Genomic DNA, 27,702 nt, shown 5'->3' with positions numbered 1-27,702 from the left:
TACCCACTACTTATATTTATAGAGCTAGGTGACAATTAATATCCCTACACCGGCTGTATGTACCTCTTTGCTTGCGCCTCATGTTTAATATTATTTATACGTCACGCTTTACAAGGGATTTAAAGTTGAAGGTCAAACTATCGCATTACTCTTATCTGATGTAATTTTAAATATAAACTCAACGGACAAGCATTGTTACGGTGTTTAACACAAATTTTGCGTCTCACATAAAACGTACGACATTCGCATAATATAAGTCACAAAACTCGTGCATTGACGGATGCTGTTTTTCAGTTTTCTTTTTTTTTATATATTATTTCGTTTATCGCATCAGACGATATACTATTATTATACGACGACGACAACGACGACTATGATATTACATGTGTGTTCGTAGTGTATTCAGGGTATACGTATTTTATAAATAAACGTCTGCCAAACATAATATAATATGTATAATTGTACAATGGTATGCAAGAAAAATCTCGATTGACGCTTGTAATCGACAATTTATTATATATATAATATTATCATACGCTTTTACATAATATTATACCGTCCTTTCTACACTCTGTTGCGGACCATTGCAGAGATACACCACAGCTTCAGACAGACGACTACAATTCACATATTATGTTATTGTTATTTTACGGTTGTGAAGTTATTTGTGGGGTGAAATAATTCTATTATAGGTACATTATGTGAAATTCACGCGTTTGATTTAATATGATTGTAGATTCAAATCGTTTTTGTCATTTATTTTGTTCTATTGAATAATTTCATTGGTTTAGTCATTATGAATTTACGTTTTTATTAAATGTTTTAAGCCATATAATTTAATATTAAGTTATACACGTTATGTATCAATCAAGGGAATTATAAAGTTTAAATAAAAAAATTATAATTAGATCAATAGAATCTTAAATGTATTAATATTCTAATAAAAAAAAAAAAACACATTTTTTAAATGTAGTTAAATGTATAAATATAATTTTTATCACCGTCAATTTACCGATCTCATCGAATTCCTAAATATAGAGAGGTATCAGTTATTTTGTATTTTTATTACAAAGTCATATAATGCATCTACAATTTAAAAAAAATATATTCTTTAATTAAATAATAAAAATAAAATAAAAATACAACCAGTAAAGAACCGAAAACCCAATTTATTCGTTATATTATTATAATATATATTATTGATGATAACCACAAATCTTTTTCGATGGCATCGTATGCTTAACAATATAATATATCGATATGCATATTTTTTCATTAAGACACCGGCCTCGACTTACGGAAACGAATAACTTCACAATATATGAGTAAAACCCTAAATGGTATTTATTCGTGATATTATTATCGTTATAATATAGAGTTCGCATTTCATATAGCTAAACAGGGAGAGCGTTTAACTTCATTGCGGCTTGTCATCGTATTAAATTTTCACTGGCCCATCTATGATACACTACTTATACAATATGTCCTCACGAGAAACTTTTCAATCTGTTTACCCACCTAATCTTAAAACAGTTATCTAAAATTTAAGACTTTGTATTGTGATGTTATCTAAGATGTATGTTTTTTTAACATTTCACGGATAATGGTTTTATCTCAATGTAAACCTATTATATCTATAATAGGTCTACAATACACCGTATGACGGTGAATGTGATAACAAGCATTATGTGTACATACACTATTGTTTTTTTCGTTTTGAGTAAACCAAAATATAATATCTAAAACATAAAAACTGTGTACGATTGATTAATCAAGTTTTCCGAAATCATATTTCAAAACATTTATATAATAGAAAAAAGCTTATACTGAAGGGACAACCCTATACAGAATATCCCGCGAGAGTATACCATATATATTATATCACCGAAGACATTTGCCGTGACTGTACATTTGATATTTTGACTGTCAACCAGAAGAACTTTCTCTCACGTTATACGCCGACACACATATGTGGATATATAATAGAAATAGGCGGGTTTTGTAGTAATATATGATAAAAGGATTTATTTCCTATGTCGAGTGCTTGGTCGATCGACGCGATGACACGGACAATCATACATCATACGTACATAATCGACATAAAATATATCATCATACGGAAATGTATATGCATCATCAAACTGCGTCGAAAATGCAATATTGGCATATTGGCATGTACCTACTTATATTCTAATAACTGAATGTACTATATTTTAGTCACAATGCCTTTTTAGATTTTGAACGACGAGATGAATGTATTTTCTCTCTTTTTTTTTTAACCATATTCTTCCCTATTATAATTCGAATTCTCCATAATATTTGAGTGTTTGCAGTATATAATAATATTATTGTAATGGTGCTGTACCGCCCTATCCGCTGCAATCGGAGAGCGTTGCCTCCTTGCAGGGAGACTTTATTTATTCTCGAATTGAATTGAAAACGTTATGTCGTCGGGAATAATAATATTATGTTTTACAACCAAATCGATCTATCTAAATATATCGGACGTGATACGTATGGTGTATGTCTTTTACGTCGAAATTACATGTACGGCATAAAAATATACGTCTGTTTGTAAAAGTCGACGTTTTTTTAGTCTCTTCGCACTACTATATATCAATAATATAAAACACATTACCGACATAAAAATATACTGAAATACAAATATTATTCAACGCACATATTACCATTTGAAATAGTTATAAAATAATTCAATAATTATGAAATTAGTAAAGTGCAAAAAAAAAGATATTATTTTTATCATAGACAATAATTTCATTGACACATTATTATTTATTAGCCTATTACTATCGTAAATTTCATCGGCCTTTACTGTTGGCAACTTTATATAGGCCCTATCGTTTTGATATTATCTTAGTTCTTAATCCGTGTAACTACGCGTCTTTCGTAATTTCTTTCATGTGTTACTTGTTTATTATTTCTCTATCAACAATGTTGATTTAATAAAATATTCATTATAATATACATTCGATAATACGATTTGTGGAAATACTTTATACATCACATTATATCCGTATCCTTTCTGGTACAGATTTTTTATAGCTCATTATATTATTACGCGCTGATAGTTTTCAATTTTTTTCAAAATATTTAAGAAAATAAACTTCACATCGATCGCCAATCGTTTAACACCATAATCATCATATCATATCATTATGTATCTGCTGCATAAGCAAGCTGCTTTGACTCGAATTGTTTTCTGACGACGCTGAAAAAATAATCCATCAATATTATATTATTGTCTTTACCGTTCACCTCGGCGAGTGTACTCAGTTCAGATTTAAAACCTTATTTAAATAATCGTCGATCAAGGTTTCATATAGTGATTTTAGACTTGGGTACAAAATATTCTTATTGTATAAATTATCTACATCAGCACGTACGGTGCTGTATTATTGTTATTCACCAACACGCCATAGAACTTTCTAAACGAACCATATGTATAAATATATATTATTATAGTTGGCAGACAACGCTTTCGAGTGCAATAATAGTTTTTTTCGTGCGTGTAATTAAAATCTTTTTCTTACACGTTTTTGTGTTCAGACTCAAATTATTACAGTGTATTATTGATTTACTAGTTTTAATTATATTATTATTAATCTATAGTAATATAATATAATATTTTTTTTTTTTTAGACTGGTGATCGGCCGACCGACTGCAACTGTAGTACCAAACGACCGACGGGCACCACCTGACCACCAATCGCCGCGTTAACCGGACCGGGTTCGGGTCGCGGTGCGAACAGTGGCCGGGAAAAGCCGTCAGCCAGCCAGACAGCCGCGCCAGCAGTCGTGCACATCCGCAGTCGCAGCCGCCGCCGTGCTGAACCGACCGCAACTGCCGTCCCCCGCATCGCCACCGCGACTCGTCTGGCCTGTCAGCGGCCTGTTCGCCCCGACCGCTGTACAGCCACCGCCGTCTGTCATGCACCACCAGGTGGCCCACCCACACTGGATCGCCGCGGCCGTGCAGCCCTGGGGACTTCCCCAGCAGCTGGCCCCGTCGCAGAATATGTTGGCATTGGCCGCAATGGCGCCAACCGCGATGGCCCCGGCCACACCGGGCGCCGCGCCCATCGCATTCATCGGACTGCACCCGCATCACCCGCACCACCATCACCCACACCATCCGCACCACCCTCACCACCCACACCACCACCCGCATCATCTCAACGCGATGCCGGCGCAACCGCTGCAGCCGTCGCCGCCACCGCAACACCCGAATCACATGGCTGGCCATCACTCGGCCACGACGGCCGCGGCTGCCGCCTTGGCGTTACTCAATCAGCTGCACCACCACCATCATCAGCAACAACAGCAACAGCAACAGCAACACGATCTCGCACACTTGTTGCTCCAGCAGCAACAGCACCAGCAGCACCAGCAGCTCCAACACCAGCAACAGCTCACGCCACTGCCACAGCTACAGGTAAGCGTTTCAAAACCTCTCGTATAGCGTTTTCGATGAAATACAACCCACATCTGCACTGGCTCAACGGTGCAGCGTTTCCCTTTACACCCGCGATCACCGTATCCACCCCCCCCCCAAAAAAAAAAATAAAAACGTATTAAAATTAATATAGAACATATTATTTCATTATTTCTGTCTTAACAGTATATATATATTTCGTATATTACATTACCTATTATACAGTTTTGACAAAATATAATTGTCCTTGGTTGAATCCAACGGGCAAAAAAAAACATCCGTTTAGCATATTATAGTATATTATTCCGATTCATGGTCTGCGGATAGCATTACACATAGGCTGCAAGTCTATATTATATTAGTGAATAATATTATTATATGACACGCATACATACACACATTTACAAATCAAATAGAATGTCTAAGGAACTAATCAAAAATGAATCAATAAATTAATACGTCATGTACAATATAAAGCGTTATACGTTTTAATATTATTATGCGTGCAATGCATTGTGGTGTACCTATATCGTACGAGAGTTAATTAAAATTCATTGTCAGTAAAAACAACTGCTGCAGTCGCGTCGTCGCACCGGTGTCCGCTGCACGATAACGATTTAATCGACGGACGATGCAATTTACGAATAACGGATTAAACAACGATATGTGTGTGTGTGTGTGTGCGTGCGTGCGTATGTGTGTAGTGCACCACAGTTGGCTATTATCATTCAGTTTCGATGAAAGCGGATATCACACTGTCTTATCGGTTCTCGCCACAATTATTATCTATAATGTAATTTAACATTATTTAAGACGTCTAGGGCACGGACTTCAAAGCTTAGTCTCGTTTATTTACTTAACGAAAAATCAAATAGGACGCTCTGTCGCGAAACTTATGCTGTATAGCTGTGCTATATTATGCTCGGTCATTTCAGCAAATATGTATACAACATACAATATCATCCGAATCAGTGAAGCCAGACATGGTATGTTCTAACAGCGATGGTTTAATATACGTAAAATTATTTTGGTCGTTATGTATTAATCCTGGGTAGGTAGGTTGGGTGGCGGTCAGTAAGTTAATATACATGTCTTTTCACAATAATATTATTGTTATGATAGTTCGGCGCCGTACCGATCGTAATAAGGCGCGCCGTGAAACACTTATAGTATTATTACATCCGTAATCCATATTATATGGTCGCCGTTTTATAGTATCGTCTCGCAGTAGGCATACCTATAGTTAATGCTTTTGTATTGCGTTGTGCGGCATTTCCGGCCGGATGAAAAACAATTAGAACTGCTGGTTAGGAAATTGTTCGATACCTAATGCGTATAGGTAGTGGAAAGGTATGTATCGACGCTACCACGTAACACGTTCCTAGTTCATTCGATGCTTATAAGTTGCAGTGATGTACTTTATTGTAATACATTAAACGGTATAAAAATCAACTGAAAATGTACTTAATAGTCTACAAATATACAGGGTGATTCGATAAACATGTTCCTCTCCATTGGCCATTATCACAATTAATATTGAACTGTAAGGCGTTAAAAATCTGGTATTTGGAACTTAGGATAATAACATAATAGGAACATATATTCAATTATTTCGATTTCTTATACAATTGAAGAAAAGGAGTATTGCGTGGCGATACGAACTTGTTTTTTACAAACGATAACTAACCTTTTTACTATAAATAATTGTTAAGCATATGACTTTTTGAAACTTTATGTACTTATTGAAACCAAAATTCGAATGAATAGTTTTAGAGTTTGTAAAATGTATATACTCTAACTGCTAAGGATAATAGTTCTTAAAAGAAGTCTAAGAAATATATAAAATTACTAAAATATGTGTAATATTTGATTTACTATTTATTATACTTGAATACTGTTTATGAATTGTATAATTATTATCGACAAATGATTGTTACTCAAAATGAAATAGGTATCTCAAAAACTAACGTAATTCGATTTTCATTTATGTATACATCAATATTATCAATATAGTCTTATGATTAACAATTTTTATCAAAAAAAATTGGTTCTCATTTAAAAAAAAGTTGGTAACACCACGTGATACTCTTTAAATTTTATAAAATATTGAAGTATTAGAAAAAATTTGGTATTTATGTTTACCTAACAATTTCGAAAATCAAAATTTGAATAAATTGATTGGAAAAAACAATGTTTGATTGATAATACTGTATATTATGTAATATATCAAAAATGTTTAAATGGCTATATTCCTTTAATGAAGAAGTCGTTTTAAATTTGAAAAGAATTTATTAAATTCCAATGAACTTTTATGATCGATACGTTTTAGATCGTATAATATGGACTCTATTTAAAATCGAAGTATTTCCTACCATAATTGAGGTATGTATTTTATGTTTTTTATGTAATTTATTCATACATTTAATAACATTACGTTTTATAGTTTTTATGCCGGTTATTATAAACTGCCAACATTTCTATGGTTGTCGTTCTTATAAATCATAATAGGATTTTTCACGTTTGTACTCTCTGGATGTATTTAATGGAAATTAATAATTCAAGTTTTAAAAAATAAATTTACCCAATTTGACCGTCAATTAAATCTACAATAGTAGCGATATTACACAAAATCATAAAATTTATCTTATCATAAAGTTTATTTTCGTGTTCGTTAATATTACTGTTTTAAACAATGGTATAATATCTGAAACTCTAAAACGATAGGTAACCTTTTTTTTTAAATCGTATTTAAAATGTATTATTTTTTTTTTATTCTGATTAAATTTCGTTTTTTTTTTTTTTATATAGTATCTGCGTATATTTACTATAGTTATATATTAATGTTATCGATCGGTCTTCAATGATATTATATTTTTAGTCCATCCCAAAGCGATTAGACTATAATATTATAGTTATGTGAGGACACCAACCATTGCATGGTATTTTCACCATAATATTATATACCTAGTCAAGTGATCTAATGGCCCAAGGCAAAATAACACAGATTATAAAATTTAAAAATTGTAATTTAGTTGGCCACCGATTATTATTTTATGGAGTAACGACCGACCGAAAAATTTCTTAAGTACATTAATAATATTGTAATATGACATGACGTTTAACTGCCTGCCGGAAACTTTATTGAATTTATTTGTTCGCCGCAACATTGACAAATCGATTACGATACTGTGTATTCTCACATATCAATGAATCACAATATTTTATTTAAATCGGCTCCTATAATATTATATATTCTATTGTAATGATGACATTACGCCTTTTCATTTTTATATTATTATTATTCGGTTTTGTACATTGGATTATAAGATTTATTTATTATTGTTGGTGATTCAATTCATATAGACGAAAGGAACCAACGCATCCCGTCATTTCGAATAGTGCCAAATTACAAGCATTGTAGCTTCTTCCCATCATGATATTTTTTTATTAAAAAATTGGCTACCACAGTCATGTAAATACTTATTACTATTATATATATATATAAATATATAATAACATATCCTGATTTACTGATTCATTATCATTAGCTGGAACCGCCAAAGCTATATGAATATGCAATTTGATTGGTAGTTTCATTTTATGATGTAGAGTACTAGAGTGTACTAAGAAATGTTTTTATAAAATTCGAATTTTAAAGAGAGGCTCACATAGGGATTTGTTGCAGGATCTTAAAAAAGATTACTTTTTTGTTGGCATAGAGTTGCCATTGGTTACAAAAGTTTTCTATTGGTAACAGTAATGGTACCGCTTACGGATATGTAAGCTACGAATATGAAATTTGGTCAATAGTTTATTTTAATGATGTTGAGACCCGCCAAGAAAGGATTTTCCAAAATACATTCCCTAGGGAGGTTAAAAATGAAAAAAGGGACAGAAATGAAAAATTTATTTCTTGGTTTTTTAAACTTGGCATATATACTTTGTAATAGACATTATAACTATATATAATTTTAAAATTAAGTAAATCTGCTGACATTATTTAATTTGTCACGGGCAATGCCGTATACTGTATAGAATCATCTAGGGCCTAGTTTTTAGAAATACTAGTAGTTGTATATAACTAAGATATAGTAAGATAGCATTTACTTCCTAATAAATACTTATGCTACAATTTTATAATAAATTGTATATTATACAGTATCAGTATGATGAAAAATAACCATTAAGATGTCGAATATATTTTTTTTCAAAGACGCACATTAATTAAGAAAAAAATTTCCAAACATTGACCAAATTACGCCGCCGACCCCGACTTATTGTTTTGTCATATACCAATAGAGCTATGCGAGTTTATGATTAGGTGTGGTGTTCGGAAAATTTGTCGCATTCTGTCTAATCGACAGGTAGCAAAAAAAGGACTTGCCGCTGTGGAATAATCTTGAATCCTTTCCCTGGTAACGCCGCCCGTCATCGCCCTTTAATCTGCAAGACGTTTATCGCATCCTTTCCCTTGCAGTGTACATCTATAGTTAATGAATCACTGAATCCGAGTATGAAGATCAGTGCGAATGCACTATCGAGTCTCAGTATGACTATAAGCACCTTTATAATAATATGTGTGTATATTATATTACATAACTACCTATAAATAGGTTTTTCAATTGCATGTTATCCCGATCTCAGATCGTATAGACTTGAAGAAAATATGCGCTCCAGTAGATATACATTGATACGAATTGCACGGAGCAAATAGTCTTCTTGAGTAAGATATATTATAAAACATTATTGATGCCTAATAATATTATATTAAAATATTATAGTTTAATAATAATAATAATTAACATTATATTGTTATAATCATTATTATTATTGTTATTATGATCACGTAATTTATCAATTGTCACTCGGCCAACTGCAATATTACACCTGCTACACCATCAGCCACGGCAGCGAATCTTCGGCAGAATCACACCAATATAATATAATATTTTATATGCCGGATCGACGGAAATATCATAAATATAATAGGGTTCGAGGAATGCATTAGGAAGAGACATAATAGATGGACTGCGGTCATTATTTCGGAATATGGAAAATGCCGCTGTGTATAATATTATTTTGTACTCCGCTGGCGAACACAGTAATAATAATATAATATATTGCGAACACGACTCTTGCGAAACAATTGAATTGTACCATCAGTACGTTTTTTTGTTAACATGGCATTACTATCTTTGTTCCGTAAAAACTTTTAACTTTAAATTTTATCAATAATACATATTATTATTATAATAATATGTATAATATATATTTTTATTAATTTTGAATCTATGAAAACAAATAATAATCAAAATCACCAAATTAATAGTGCTTATCGTTAACAATGCATTTAAATTTTAGGTCAATGAACTCAAAAACAAAAACGTAACCTACATTTTACTACAATTTACTAAAACGCCGGATAAAACTTATTTTTAATTTTAATTAATAATATCATAATATTATAAATTATTGTTTTTAATTAAAATTTATTTGAAACTTGTTGATTTCGCATTTAATATAATATTATTATTACCTATCAATTATATATATATATCAGACATACACATTTTGGGATATTACTATTTAAATATTAATTGAATTTGTTTAATAGATCTAAAAATATAATGTCCAAAAACTATTTAATTATAATTTTGTAAACTCAAATTCTCATTTCAAAAAATGAAGAATTTATATCATACAAAATATAAATTATTGAAATTAGTTTAGCGATAATAAAATATACATGTGCGCGTGTATGTGTGTGACTATTGTACTAAAAATATTATAATATCTTAAAAATGAAACAAAGAAATCTGAATTTTCGAAAAAAAAATCAGACATTTCAAATAGTATATGATCTTAAAATTAAAAAAAAGAAAATCATTTAAGAATTTCTATTGTGTAACAATACATTTTATTCAACCAGACTGATTATGATTTATAAGCCACTCCAAACACTGAAAACAATGTTCAATTTTATGTATAGTATAATATTATATTGTAATCATTATCGACTTGCGCATAAAGTGTAAACTTGGAGACAACCTGAAGTGTTTGCTAATACCTAGCTGGCCTTTAGGGACACATTAGATTTACTTCAAGTTACTAGAAATCGGCAAAATCAAAGTCTATGCACATTCATAATGCATTCATATATTGTGTATAATTAATAAATAGTTATATTAATATTTCAAAATATTTATTTCCTTATTAACATTTTTAGTAAATGCCCATAATGGCATAATAAGTATTAAGTTGGCTAAAAATCATAAATTGAAAAACATAATAATGTGAGACAATAATAATAACCATTATTGATACAGTATTTAAGATAAATTTGACGAAAAAATAGAGCTCGGTTGATGGATAAGCTAATATTATTTAAAACAAATTGATTAAAAATTTAAAAAAAAATTAAATTATTATAAGTATCTATTTACGCATAAATACACTTATTAATATTCATTTTTTTTTTTAATCTTATGAATTTTGTCTCTTTGTACAATGATAAAGTTAGATTAATTTAGAACCATTGTAAACGAATCTAATCGGAAAGTAAAATGTTAAACAGTGCATAACTTTAAATTATATTTTGTAATCTAACTTAACTTAATTAAAACAAATATTGTTCCACGCACAGTCGTTTGTGTTTCATAAAGTCCCACAACAGAATTGGAAATATTTATACCACGCGCGCGAGGATGTATAATTATATTTAATATACGAATCGTCCAATAAAACGTAGATTTGGTCGTCATAGTTTTCCTCGGTTCACCTTTATTAATAATTTTAACATGTCTACGCAGGCCCGTATCTCGGGCGGTTTACTGTAATTTATATCGCCTTAGCTAATATTGAATAACATGCAATATAAATCAAATCTCAGCTAATTTAGATTTTTGTGTTGAGCCAGCCGCGTGTGCGTAACAACAAAACAATATAATATATATAAAAAAAGCAAATAGAGTAGGTACACACTAAAAAGTAGTAAAATTATAGTACGACGTGCGTAGTTTTATTATAGTAATGGCGTTTTATTTACAAGGTTTTTGGTTTGACGCGCCGCTATAATGTTATGTAATTAGAATTTAAAAAAAAAGCACGACAGGAAAATAATACTGGAGCATTAAGGCGGACGAGAACGAATAAAACGATTATACACTTTTTTTCACGTCACCGCGTCGGTTTCATTTAAATACAGTCGATAAAAAACTGTCCGACTTTATAGCTGCTGTAGCTAGATGGGTACACCTACTACCTCTATAAACCTATATTGATATATATACCGGCCGAACGACGTCGGTTAGATGCGCGTGCAAATTTTCAACTACATCGATTATTTATTTTTTAGCCATAACTGCGGCCCACCTAAGCCCATTAAATAGACAAATGTTAGCAAACGATACCGACTGAGAATCATTATAATATTACATAGTATTATAGAAAAGCTAAAGTGGTGTGAAATCACTCTGTATATATAATACAATTATGCGAACGGTCGGCGTGTCCATCAGTGCGGTACGCATATAGAAAATTTTGGATTTTTATATTCTTCTACGCAGTTTAATATTCAAATTATTTTGTATGCTTTAGGTAATAACAATGAATTTGTTTTATTTAAAATTTGATTTTTGGAATTTTTAAGACCATATTTTCAAATACATTATACAAATGTAAAATAAATATATAGTGTTTGATGTCTGTGTGTTAATATTAATGTTTAAGATCATTTAAGGAGTATCATTAAACACACTTCTTTTATTCAACCGAGGACAACCCTTTTTTTTTTTAATAAGAATTGTTAGCCTATTGAATATTTTATTAAAATACCGATGTATTTGTATTAAAATTTGACTGATTTAATCAAATCATCATACAGCCACCTCATTATCTTCTTAATTCATTATCACGGTCTATTATCTTTAGTTTATTTAAATTAAATAACTCAAGAATGCAGTTAAACAATTAATAAATAATTAAAAAAGCTGTTATTATTCGCTAAAAAACATGTTTGTTATAACCCTATGTTCCTGTGTCCTCCTTAACCTTCTCACTACCAAAGTTGTATAACTTAGTAAAAAATAAAGTACTATTTATTTTTAAACTTAAAAAAAATTACTATGTTTATATATTAAAATATAAATAAATAATTATTATAATATATAATTAATCATTAAGAATTATGAATTCATAATACAATATGGTACAAAAAATCTATTTCTGAAAGTATTTAATATGGGTTTTAAATAGACTTAAAAATTCTAAAATGCAGGATTTGAATACATTTTTTATTTATAGAGAAGATTGGTGATTATTATATGTATTGTATATATTATCGTTAAATATTACAATTTAAGCGTTGATATTAATACCGAATAAAATATATTACTTGACATGAATACTAAAATATGACTAAAGGAGTTTGAGGCATACACGACCCCCCCCCTTCTGATTTTGTCCCTAGTAACCGTTTTCTTACGTGGAAAATGCGGTAGAACAGAAATTACAATATCTATCACGTACGACTCTTATTGTCATCACTGTATACTATTTTAATATTAAACAAGATTGAAATAAACAAAATATATCATGGCTGTATGTTTCATGATCGCATAATATACAGGGAGATTCATCTAGCACGCTCGCTAATATTTTTTTTTATTTAATTATGAATTTATTTAAATTCTGGTTTTTGGAATTTTAAAATATAAAATTGTATTCTCAAATACTCAGTAGTTATTGTAGTAATAAGGAGTGTTTTGTGACGATACAAACATTTATTTTACAGATAGAAATCATTATTTTACTTTTAATTATTTAGTGGATGAATTTTTTGAAAATACTGATGTAGTTATTCAATATTTACACGAATAGTTTTTCGGTTATTAAAATATAAATATATATACTAAGGATGATGGTCCTTAAAAATAGTCGTGTAAAAATAAATTATACTATAATATTATATACCAAGTATTTATCATACCTAGTCCATTATTTCTTTCAAACCCTTTATTATAGAACTATCATATTATGTAGTACATAAAGTTAAATAAGACATACACTATACTCTATACTCGTATAAATTTTGATTTTAATAATATGTCGACATTTGAGCAAAAATATTCTGTTAAATGATATACAGTAAAAAGATGGGGGATGGATCTTTTGAAAAGTTTGTATCTCTACAGGGACACTTCTTTAGTAGTACCTAACTACAAAAATCTCAAAAACTTGAAAATATGGTCTTAAAGTTTAAAAAAATTCTTAAAAACAGATTTTGAATATCTACATTATACGAGACCAAAAGATGTCAGCATTCTTCATGAATCACACTGTATATTATTGGAGTTTACTGATTTATATTTTATATTTATATTCAAATACATTATACGTCTTTTTATAAATCTTTTACACATATTGTTTATGGGCATTGTTTCGATTTATTACCGAATTAGATATCATAATATAACGAATTCTGCAGTTATACCTACTAGTATAATACAATAGGACGGCAGTGTTTGTGTCAGTTCATTTTTATCTTCTAATGCATTTTGTAAGACATTTCTTGTTGCATAGATTTGTGACACTACTATAGCCATATCAATATCGGTAATATTTTTTTTAAATGTAAATATACCATATACTAATATACTGCATTTGCTTATAAATTATCTGTAGAAGTGACTGGTCAAATATACAACAGTGATGTAGCCTAAAATCATATCAGAGTTGTAATCCTTATTTTCTTATGCTGGTCACCAGAAAATTAAATCATTATATTTAATGTTTATAATTATAAAGTTATTACTAATTAGTTTAATTTTTAGATTATACATAATGCCTACTTTTATTTATGATTAATTTAATATAATACTTAGTTAGTTTGATATTTTTTTATATAAATAAAAATTAATAATGAAAATTAAAATAACGAAAATATTACAATTTCCGAATATCACAAGATGACTGTAAGTTTTAGTGATATATTTTTTATAGTACTGTAAGTAATAGATAACTAGGTAATAAGTACTATTCTTTCATGCACAATAAAAATATTATCATGTAGTTTCAAGGCCGTAACTGGAGGGAACGTCCATGGGTCCGGCCTCCTCACCAAAATTGTTAAAAGTAGAAACATTTTAGTGGTGTATAAAAGTATATTGGTTATAAAATGTTAGTACGTATCTACATTAAAAAAAAAAATTGGATCCCTACCCGAAATTTTTTTTTAGTTACGGCCTTGTGTAGTCTCAAGTTACACAAGAGCAGCCCCCTTATCTTTTTTCGCTCTTAGTATACAAAAGGCTAGTCTAGTAATATAAAGTCTATGGAGACAAATGACACGTTATTTTTTTTTATCCCCCGTAATATAGTTTTTTCCTTATATTGTGTATTTTATTATTGTAAAATGAGAAACTGGGTATCTAGAAATATTTCTTTCTGACAATAATAATCAATATTAAAAAAAAACATACTAAATATTATGTAAAATTTACCGATATAAATTATTATAATTGGTACTGGGTGATTCTATTAACAGCTAATAAACACTGAATATTATTTCGAAAAGCTTTAGGTTTTTGAAAATATGTTTTTTTACATTAGTCGAAACAATTACAAAGTAATATGTTATATTTCTATTACTATATTTTATCATTTAATCGTTGTAATTTATTTAGTTTTATTGAAATTCTCAAAAAAATTTTCTGCTTTAGAATATTATGAAATTAAAAAAAACACGTTAATATTCATAAAGTAAAAACTAAAAATAATGCTGATAAAAAATAGCAAAAAATGTATTTATTTCATTAATCTGTATAATATTTTATAGGTGGATAATGTCGGTTGTTCATCTTATACTATAATATCATATACCTATCCTATTATATTACCGTTCACAGTTTTATTTTGTAAACATTCACCTCTAAAAATTTAGACAGCAAACATCGGATGTCTTATCGGCTTTGATATCTTTACAATGTAAACATTTGTGAGCCAGCGATCGAGTGTTTTTATTTTATCTGCTAGAAAACTAATCTTCCATCGATAAACAGAATTTTGAAGTAGATCGATATCAGTTCAAACAAAATACACTTAAGACGTGTGTGAGAATGAGGCAACGCGTAAAAGCGTTGTTGAAATTATCAATAGCGACTATTGAGTTATCATCAACGTTAGGGACTGTCTCCCTGTCTAAATTATATGAGACAACGCTTTTTCGCCGTGTTAAAAGCTCGTTAAAATCACGTTTATCGATTCTAAACGTATGTAAGGGGGTGATGTTTTCGGCGCCAATGTCTGTTTTTATTTTGACGGTCGTTTAGTGTAGGTGTATAGATAAAGCAAATTCGGTTTCTATCGTAGTTATAATATTTGGTACACGCGCGTAGAAATTGGCAAATCAACGTATATTATACTGATATTTTTTCTTTTACCGTTTCAAAACCATATCAATTGTTTCTGCTCAGTTGTATGTTATTACCTAATCGTTTCATAAGTATACAAGTAAACGTGTCACATTTTATAATTAGGGTCTATACTGCAGTGGCTAAATGCAAAATACATTATTTTCAGGGTGCTCTATATATTATGGACAGTGTATTCCAAATATTTGTCATTCGTTTTTTGTAACAGATATTTCAAAATTATGGCACATTTATTTTACGTTTAAAGATTTTGCTGTTTTTATATTTTTAAACCAATAATTTTACCAGAATGTAAAATTCGATTTCAAGCAATCACTATACGCTGTACAATAATACACATTTAGTCAACAATTATTAATCAACGACAATCTGTGTAGCGAAACGAACTTAATATTTTCTCTTTTGGCACGACTGCGCACGATAGGTTTTGAAATAATGATATTCAATTAATATTTGTGGATAATAAAACAACGATAAATCATTTCGTAAGTCAACACCGTTTCTACCAACTAAATAAAATCGAAAACAAATTAATACTTATATACAATCATAAATGGTTGGTTTTGTTTTTGATTGATTTTGATCAGATATAATCACGATGATATTTATAAAATATAATATATGTATATGTGTATTGGCACGAAAATTAGCATATTATTCATTTAAAACCAAATTTAAAGCCAGTATTGGTTAAAATCACAATTTAAAAAACAACAAAATTATCTATAATATACATAAGAAAATTCACATCATAAAATACTTAATATAGTAATAGTAATATTTTACATAAACAAAAAATAAAATAGCTACCAATGATTTAACACGATAATTGTTATGTGCAATAATAAATTCATAATATGGAACAAAAGTGTTCTCGTAATATATAGTCGTTTTATCGATAAATTTAGTTTTATATTTAATTTTATTCAGTAAAAAATTCTCGTTATATTTAATAAACGATTTTTACCGAAATCAATAAAAATTAATTCTCGGAGTCGCTGAATGGTGAATTTGCACTATTGCAATTAATTTAATAAATAATACTTTTATTTCGTATTTTAAATACGTATTCCAATCAACGAGTGAAAAAGTGTTTACAATATGCTTTTGAATACTTTTAAAATTGATAGATATCATATATTTTTTTCTCGCTAATTAACTTTTGTCGGTTTTGGAATAGTTTGAAATTAAAGTTGATGTTGATAGTACTTATACATATGTAGATATACAAGATTAAGTTAACATAAAATCAAGTAGTGTACGCTTACGATTAATAAGCGCTTTAGTATACCTACATATAATTATAATAAATGGTATAGAAAAATTGGTTTTGTTCAAATTTAAAATATTATATACTAGATCGGAAACAAATTATTGACGATGCGTTTTTATAAAGATAAGTATTTTGATAATAAATAAATTGTCGAATATTATTATTTGAATATGCTAATTCAAATACTTCACAAGAGTGACTAGGTATAATAATGTATTGGTATACAAAAATAATACATATTAGTCTCCGTGAGTCCGCCGATGCCAACCACTATTTAACAATTTATTCGACTGAGCTTAAATGACAGCATAGGCATTTGCCTTATATTAAGATATATTCATACGAAGTTATTTAATACAAACCATGTGATAATAATAGGACGTATATAGCCTATACATCGCCTTGATATAAATATTTGTGGTTGTAAAAATGAATATTATTAATCGTTAATTCGCCAATGTTTATCGTAACTTTTTTAATCATTTTTAACGTATATTAAGAATGTTGAGTGTTGATACCTTTTTTTATGTTGGAACCAAACAGCAATAAAAGAACTGCGGTGTTCTAAAATATAATATGATTTGACTAACAATTATTACGTTCGATATTATTTTTTCATTAAAATTATGTATTATTTTCAATAACTAATACTATTTTTATTTGATAATTTTATTTTTTTTAAATTTTACAATATACAAAGTATAAATTAACATCATCATCATTTAATGATATTATTATTATCAATTTGTTATCATTTCGTTTGGAAAAATATAATAAATTATAACATAATTAAAAAAAAAAGTTGTTGTCTATTTCTAGACATTAATTTCGTCATTATCCAATCAGGATATTAATTCAGGTTTTCACAAGTTTTGTTTTAAATCAGCATTATAATAATATTATAATGACAATGTCTTTTTTGAATCACAATGTTATGTGTGTTGGTTTAATCCATAAATAGTTTTTAATTATTTTCTGTTTTAAAAAACAACTTTTGGTCCTATATCAGCAGTTACTAGTCTAAGATCAGCATATTCTAATAATAATATTATACCATTTCTGAGGTTGTAGTATAATAACAACGTGCATTGTAAAGTTATGCTCGTGATGTGGTAATGCATACGAATAAAAATAAAAATGTATTAAATTATAATACAATTGACAAGCAGTTTTTTCAAACGTTCGTTTATGTCGTCACTTACTTAACGACACAATTTTAGGAAAATCGGAATGAGCTTTTTACAATATTATTATTATTGTTGTTGTTGAGTCGTACAACAATAGGTTGTTAAGTTAACTGACTATATAATGTTTTATTTATTATTATTATTTTTTTTTTTTTATGATAAGATTATATGACGGCAATATTATGTAGTAATGGAATCGGGATTAAGTCGTCCGCCGCTCGTACCTACATCTAGAACATACGGCGGGAGTTAAAAAATACAAACTGACTTTGCAGTCATCTGACTAATAAAAATAATTTAAAAAAAAAAACTGCCTTAATTCATTAATAGCGCAATATGTATCATAAAAAAATATATATGATGTGTGCTTAGTATTACATAATTAATAATATTATATGGTCGTGTGGTATGCCACTAATAATATTTCATCGTATTCCTGGTATCTAATATTCGATAAAAAAAAAAAAAAAATTGAAATTTACTACCTAGTTGATAATTATTTATAGCATTTTTTTCAAACCACTTAACTCGACTACAAGTTGGTATTTTCTACTAAGTAGTTACTTTTTTTCGGCTGATTGTCATAAAATTGATAGTTGAAACATAATCAATATAACAATATTAGTGTACACAATACTTATCGTCTCCATACACACCCACATTTATTTAAATATGTGATCATTTGTGTTCATTATTACCGTTTTTTTTAAAGTATAACCATATAATTATAGGTACTGTATACTCTAAAATAGTATGTAATTATAATTGCAACTGTATTTTTTTGTTTTAAAAAAAGTTAAAAGTCAATTTTGTCATGGAATTCCAACTTTTTTCATCTACCTTATAAACATCTGCTATGAATTTAATTTAAAATATTTATCTTAATTACATGTTTATATTATAATACTATACACTAGATATCTTCAAGGTGTGTTTCACTACGAGTATTGACGGATGTGTCTAAAAATCTGAAGGCAATTTCGCTATTCGTTATCAAACCATTTTGACAGAGTAAAAATATCTCAGCAAACCGATCTTCGTATAAACCCGGTGTATATGGTACATAATATATATTATATATATTTCCTATATACAATCTTATTTAAGCACATCTGTTTAACGATAATTTATTATCCACCGTACACAAATTCACATCTGCGTCCATCATCGTCATCGTCGTCATTATCATTGTCATCAACATAATCATCGAGTGCGTTATCAACCGCCGTAGATGATCACATTGCACAGTGCTATATAATATAATATGGTAGTTATCGTTTTCACTTATGCGAAAAGTAAATCATAATAATAATAATAATAATAATAATAGTTAATCATATTTTACTGTAAAAAATTGATAAATATTATTATATTATTCGTATCAACCGACAACCGACGTTCTTAAACCCTACCCGAGGATGCAAAAATAACTTCAGCGATCATAGTAATCGATGATATTACAATATCGTACCAATAATAATATATGATAATATACTATTACACATTATAATAGGTGTTTATCATTATTATTATATTATATTATACTATTGTTGTAGGTACACGTTTTGTTCCACTACAACGGTTATCCAATCGTATAAATGACTATATAATAATAGTATACTCGTAAATCATGACGAAATAATGGGTACAATATAATGGTATATTATATAGGTACGGAATCTGCATCGCTGGTGTAACTATATCATATTACCAATATAATATTGTATTTTATCATTATCTATTAATTATTATAAATATGCATAAATTATCGATAATTACCTATTATACGTGCTACTTAAATTTGTCAGCATATAGGTACTTATTTATCAGCCGTTCGTAGTTTTTTTTAACTCAGTTAAAAATAACTCAACTATTTTTTTTTTTTTTTACTTACCACATGGATCACACGACTTTCATAAAAAAATATATATTTTTAAACAATACTATTCTATCTTTTTACATATCAGGTAGTGTTTTGAACAATATTATACGTTTGTGTCAATGCATTTATTAAATAAAAGAATACTGACTATACGTATTTAATATCATTGCACGAGTGTACTGTACCCATGTGTAAACCGACTAATACCGACTACATTAACATCGGTTATACAAAAAAAGTAATTGATTAGATTTAAATTCTGTTATTATAGGTATGAACATGGTTTTAACTTACGTATTATTATTTTTAAATTAATTGAATAAATTTACGTTATCTCACCTTAGTGAAACATATAATGTATGAATAGGTATACAATAAATAAATATGCTCGCGTTTGTGTGTGCGCGTGTGTACAAGCATTGAGAAAAGGTTGATGAATCAAGTATTTAATAATCGACATTCATACAATAATATATTGGAATAGTTGAATTTTAAATAAAATTATAATCAAAATCAAAATGTAAATTTAAAAAAGTAACAAACTAAGATGAAACGAATAAACGAATAATTACATAATAATATATTATTAAAATGGACTGGGCTGGTTATTATTTTCAGTTATCATCAAATTGATAAAATACTATATGTTTTTAAATCCTCGACTGTGGTTATTAAATATATTATATAGACTTCGAGTTGTAGTTGTTACATCGGTACGTTGCAAGAGTTATCGTTGTATTTATTAGACTATAATACACGCCACTTGTGTTGACACAATTCGTTTACGTTCGATTTTTTCACATTTTCATTGCGGCAATAATAATTTTAGTTTACATTTTACATACCGCATTTTTTTAACAGTTGAGTGGATCGATGCCGAACATAATATGCGTGGTAACCGAATTTTAATTACCCGCGCATTTCGCGCGAATGACATTATTAATTATTGTGATTATTTATATAGCCGTGCGCTTTATTGCCGCTATATATGGGGTCCTGCTGACGTCCCAAGTGAAATATTCTAACCGCACCAGTAACGACCGTCGATGTACGGTGATACTATAACTTTTAATGTGGTCGAATAATCGACTGCTTAGTATAGAAATCTACTGTGCAATGTATCAAGTTATTGCGATTCGATAACTGTGGTATAGTGGATACATGTGTTTTATATTAATATTCCTTGATGGAGATTCGCTCTATGAAAACCAGATATTTAAATAACATTACGGTGTAAAACAACGTTTGATAGACAAAATAATCAAAACGATTTGAAGAACAAACAGTTATTCATAATAATAATGAAATTGCATTATTCATCTGTGATGTTTAACCAGGCATCACTGAAAAATATCTTATTGGCTTGAGAAGGTGAAAAATGCTAAGTAAATAAAAAATTTCAGATTTAATTATTGTACAAGGTTTCCGACCTAAATTTTATATTTTTCTAATGTGGTTCATCCAGGAAGAAATAAACTGTGAAAAAAATACTGTGCAATATTAGTGAGTAATTTGCAAAATTTGTTTACGATTATAATTTATTTTCGTTACTTTTATTTCAATATTTCAAATTGATGTAGCAAATATCTTGTTATTTCAAAGGTCAAGACTTGAAATGAAAAGTTTTCAAACGAGAGCAAAAAAAAATAGATAGGTTTACATAAAATACCTACACAAAGTGGTATTTGACTAAATAAGTACAAGAACCGATGTTAAGATTCACAGTTTTCAGAATTTGTTTTGTGCAATTGTTAATGATATATTTACCGACTTTTAATAGGATAATTTTTTTAAAAGTGGTATAAATTAAATACCCTCAAACTTCAAAGGGTTGAAAATTAAAAGAAATCAGATTTTGAATAATGTAATGTCCAATTATTTAATAAAACAATGAGTGAACGCATGCTTAGTGAATTATTCTGTATATAATGCCACTCGTCGGTACTTCTATTTACATGAGGTATTGCATTGGAATATATTTATTAAAGAAGGATGTTTATAAGTCGTAGTAATCAAATACTAATATTTTAGCGTTAAATTTGCAGGAGCAAAGATTATTAGAAAAATGTTCTCACATTATATTATAATATTATATGTAAATTGACACTTGTACAAATTACACTCTCGGCTAAAGTTTCTTAAACCATGATAAGCACGCAGGTACCACTGAGTGGTACTAAGAAGACCACTTGGTGGTACAGCCTGTATAGTAAAAAAAAAAAATCAGGTATATTAAAAACGAGAATAACGTTTTATAGATTTATCATTTTAAATTTAAGTTTTTAGTAGTAGATAGTACATGAGTGATCCAATATAAATATATGTAATCTACGGAAAAACAAAAGTTTTTGAACCTTATCTCTTAGGCTTGTCTTATTTACGACCACGCAGTGTCGGAACTTCGAGAACTTTCTATTGTCAGGTGTCGACATCACCAATATTAAAGAAGCTATTGTTGTTCTTAACACCCGTTAACAATTTGAATAACTTTTTGCATCCAACTTCGATATCAAAAAAATTATTGACTAGCAAATTTGGTTTCTGTTTAGTCCCCTCGATTCCGACCGTTTTTTCGTTATGCTATGTACTTCTGTTACTATACGACGCTGCAACAAACTATGTACAATGAAACTCTAAATTTACGTTGAACATGACACGCGTTGTGTTCAAATATTATAATATTTATCTTGTTATTAAAAATGTATTTAAATTTTCCAACACTAAATCCCATAAAATCAGATTTGCGACGTGTTCTCGCCACGGTATTTTGTTGACAGAATTCGCACGAAAAAGCAAGAAAATTCGTCGCGATATACGAATGTCGGTCACGTTTCATTATTGTTCTTATAATATTATTATGTGGTATTACAATAATATTTTCAGTGTGTCTACCGTTTATAACATCACTTTTTGCTCTATCGTTTATCGCTGTGTTTTTTCGCATGGTTCTCGGAAATTGTTCGACGGCACGAATACTTACATCCTCCATAATATCCCGCGAGTTTTACTAGGCTGTACACTCATCGAGGACGACCGCTAGACCGAGACGATCGCGACTGCCGAACCATTACGCTTAAGAATGATGAATATTGGTTGACAGGACGAAACAGTATCGATGGTAAAGGTTAATATTATTATCTATATGTATAACAATAAACACTATTATATCGATGTGTAGTATTGTGTTTTTTCCCAATGTTGTGACAGCTGCAGCCGCAGCGCGTACAAAACGAATTTTACGACGTAAAGTGGCGTCGAAAAAATACCGTATCGAAACGCATCAAAATTCTGTCGGCTATTCGGCTGATGCCTTAACTGACGTTGATGAGTGGTGTGGGTGGAGGGCTTGCCTTGTGAAAACTCGGCCAGCGGAACCGTGTTTGGATATCCGCTGCTTCTGTACAGTAACAATACAGTATACAGGGTGGTTTATCTTTGTCGGTTGGCAGTATATACAACAGTGGAAACTTTAAAAGATGTTCAGGACATTTTAATGACAATTGACGCTAAACCGTATTGAAAAACGTAAAACATTATGTTTTATGGGTATAAAGTTCCTCGGAAATAATCGTATATATCATACAAAAATATAATATTACAATATCAGATAAAAAATATCACCCTGTATACGAGTATACAATAATATTATTATTATAGTGTGGTGCAAAATCGGCGTGTAATCGACAGGAGAAAAAAAAATATTGTATTTTGGACGACCGCGACCGCACAATCCGAACCTAACCTTATAAACGCGTGACAAGTATTATGTATAAATGCAGTCGTTGTACACAGGCTGGTTAGTGGACACTATATCTCCGTTTAAGTATTTAAATTCTGTGCGAAATTGATTAGCATCACTACATTATAATACTATAATAATATATACTCTATTGTCTATTACGCTATATGTAGAAATATTTGTGTTTCTAGAAGTAGTGGATATTAACTATAATAACTAGTTAATAAAAAGTCAAAGCTTAGTCAATTTTTTAACTGTCACTTGATAATTTAACTACCTACCAAATAAAAAAAACTCAAATTAACAGCCAACTTAGGTTTTTTCAATTAATTTGAAAAATAATACGATAAGTTGAAATATCCGCCTAAAAAAAAAAAAAAAAAATGGTACTATCTACGTAGAGATTTACTAAAGTTAATAAATAAATACATAAATAATAATAGTAATGATTATAATAATAATAGAAACGTATTTTAAGTTAAAAATGTAATATAAATCAAAAGTAAATATACCTATACTCTATGATTAAATTTACTACTTTTGCTATGATTAAAATAAAGAAATGCTAACCTAACTTAACACATATATTTAACAATAGTTAATGATTCACATGACTATTGTCCACTGTCCACTTTAGTGTGTTTTTATATTATATGAATGATATTATTATTTGTTATTGCTTGATTATGGAAGGGTTGAAGGACACGACTGTATGTAGACTGGAAATCAATTTCATGACGATGAGCTTTTTTTCCCACATATATAATGCGTGAAAATATAAATTTTTGAGCAGCTGTCAAATTCTACGCGCACAGTTGGTCGTTGGAAATTCGATTTTCTCTTTACGTCGTAGGTACTTATGTCATGAGTGTAGAGTGATTGTCATCATTTTAAATTTGTGTATCAAAGTCACAACTTTTTGTCGTTATAATTAAAAACATAAAGAAAAATATGAATTCAACTTCGAAAACACTTTTAGATAAGCGTGGCCTTTAAAATAGTTAATTTATAACAAATGATAAGACAATGATGCGTTAAGACGCCAAGTTTCGTTAGTAAATGTCTATAACATTAAATGACATCAATAAAGATTTGAAATATAAAATACTTTTACTCATTATAGGTACGTTCAATTGTTAAATTCAATAAAATATGAATAACATTATATTAACATTTGGATGAATATTGCTTATAATATTTTATCTGTTATGTACATACAGAAATTAAAATCGTATAATTTATAACAATAATTTTAAACTAATACCTACTTGTTTTATAATTTTTATTTAATAATAATAGGTATTTGCTAGCATGTGTTATGATTTTGGGTATTTTGTTAAAAGTTATTTACAACCTGTATAACAATAATAATAATTTAATGTTATATCATTGTTATTATAATTATGTACCTATCACCTAATTTGAATATATAATACTTCGAGTAAAAAAAAAATAATAATAATAATAAAATAAAAACAATTTCAGATTGAATTTAAAAAAAAAAATAAATAAATAATAATTAATAGTTGTAACTAAGTCGTTTTTTAATAATATGTATTTATAAGTTCTCATAGTTACTTTCCGTATAATATATAAACGTTGTATTAATAATTATATTTTATACGGTTTATTTCGGAAACTTAATTTTTTACATAAACTTATTGGTTATTTTGTTTGTTGAATACTCGAACGTTTCAAACTTATATATGTAAATTTTTTGCTTTTTAGGAACTAATGTACATACCTTTTTTTACACCGTAGGAACTTATATATCTCATTTTTATAATCGTGTAAGAATTTGCCCATCAAATATGTAAGAATTAACGAATGTAATATTTTACTTGCTACCTGCTCCACCGAAAATCGTCTTATGTCCGTCCACTTGGTTACGCAATACCATGCTGGTATTTTTATTTATTGAGAAAAGACTCAGCAATATAGGCTATTCATTGGGCGTTCAATACATTTTAAATTGATTGTAAGCTGAAGGTGGTGATGAATTTAATGTTGGCGATTGGCTGAGGGTTGTTATTAAGTATTTCGTATTCGTATTATTATACGTTCTATCTCTGAATCCCCAAGACTTACGAGCTTAAAAATTATAGTACTTTATGCATTGGTTAAGTAAATACAGGTATCAGTATAATAACAAAAATATGTATACAATGTTATTCGCCAAGCATACTCAGCCTATATATTAATATTTTAATAATGTATATTTTATTCAAATTTCAATTTCCGGAATTTTTAAGTATAATATTGTTACATAAGTCTTAAAGACCTTATTTTCAATATTTTTTTTTTATATTTTAAGGAGTATCATTCTGTAATATAAGCTTATTTTTTGTATATAAGAGTCTTTTCACTGAATTTTTTTGTTTTTTTTGACGATTTTTGAACGATAGTAAACTTTATCGACTAACTTAAGGAAATTTGTAAACTCTCTCGAGTTGATTTAAATTTATATGTTCAATTTGTTAAAAAGATTAAATTATAATATACAACACTAAGTTATTACACCTTGGGATAGTAGTTTTGATATACCATCGGAAGAGTTTACAATCACACCGATTTTTGACGAATCTTAATCAAAACTCATTCAGGTAATTGCCAGGTTATATGAACTAAAAATAATATAATTTAATAAATACAAAAAAAATATAAGATAAAAGTAATATTTAACATGATTTATATGTGTCTTGAGGCGATGTTTAACAATTTTAATTTATTATTAATAATAAATATTACTATCATTTTAAAAATCATTGTAGCCCCCATATATTTTTAATTTATTCAATTATATTATTATCATTATTACTTTAAATTAAATAACTCAGAAATTGCATTTCTTAATTTCCATTTATGTATATCAACATTTTAGAAAAAATATTTCTTTTACAATAAAAAAAAAATAGAAGTTTGTTTTTATTTGGAAAAAAAAGAAACTTTTATCACAACAGTTATGATAATCCTTAAATTATGTAGACAAATCTAAGGATTTCCAATCTTAACTAATAAGTATATTTGAAAGATCCAAGAATAATAATTTGGATCAACTTACTATTAAATGAAATCACGGAGGTTAACATTCTTATATAACACGCTGTATATACTATACCGTATACCTATTATAACGACGTTTATATTATCTCAAATATGTATTGCATTTACAACTGTTTGCGAATTAAACAGACATACACGCGTACTCAACCCTAACATAGTGGGTAACTATATTGTAATACAATCTATTATTGGTTTGTAATATTATCATTTATCACTGATAACTAAATAAGATTTATCGAAATTGTTAAACTGAACGAACGTCTGCGCAAATCCGTTACAACAATGACTAAAATAGTCGAGAATAAACCACTGTAAATTTATAAAAAATATGAGAATATTTTATACAACATGTTTTCCACTAATTGCTTAATGCCCATGATGTCCTATGCTAGATCCTCCATTGCAATTAAACCTATCTGTTTCGTGTAAATTTTGTTTGTACACGTTTTATGTGCTTTATACATTTTATTTTTAATAATTTTACGTTGTGAAAATTCCAATATATTTTATACAGTGAAAAAATATAAATTATTGCATTTTAAATTTTGGTAAAATTGCGCTAAATATACGCAAACAAAAAAGAAATAGAAAAACGCATAAATATTCCAAATAGTCAAAAAATCTTTAATATACAAACAAATATGCAAAATAAAACTTCACATACTTAATCACGCTA

General features: G+C 28.8%; 1 protein-coding gene across 5 annotated transcripts in view; it reads left to right on the top strand.

The window, feature by feature from the left end:
• LOC113557091 (RNA pseudouridylate synthase domain-containing protein 2-like) overlaps window positions 1-27,702 on the top strand; it is a 409,393-nt gene that overhangs the window by 82,065 nt on the left and 299,626 nt on the right. For all 5 annotated transcript variants that reach the window (XM_026962400.2, XM_026962399.2, XM_026962398.2 and 2 more), the window contains one exon: window positions 3,661-4,453. In XM_026962400.2, coding sequence (XP_026818201.1) covers window positions 3,950-4,453 — 504 coding nt within the window. In that variant the 5' untranslated portion in view covers window positions 3,661-3,949. The remainder of the gene's footprint in view (window positions 1-3,660; window positions 4,454-27,702) is intronic.

Source organism: Rhopalosiphum maidis, chromosome 3 (genome assembly GCF_003676215.2).
Source record: "Rhopalosiphum maidis isolate BTI-1 chromosome 3, ASM367621v3, whole genome shotgun sequence".
NCBI lineage: Eukaryota > Metazoa > Arthropoda > Insecta > Hemiptera > Aphididae > Rhopalosiphum > Rhopalosiphum maidis.
This window is presented reverse-complemented; position numbering and strand designations above follow the sequence as displayed.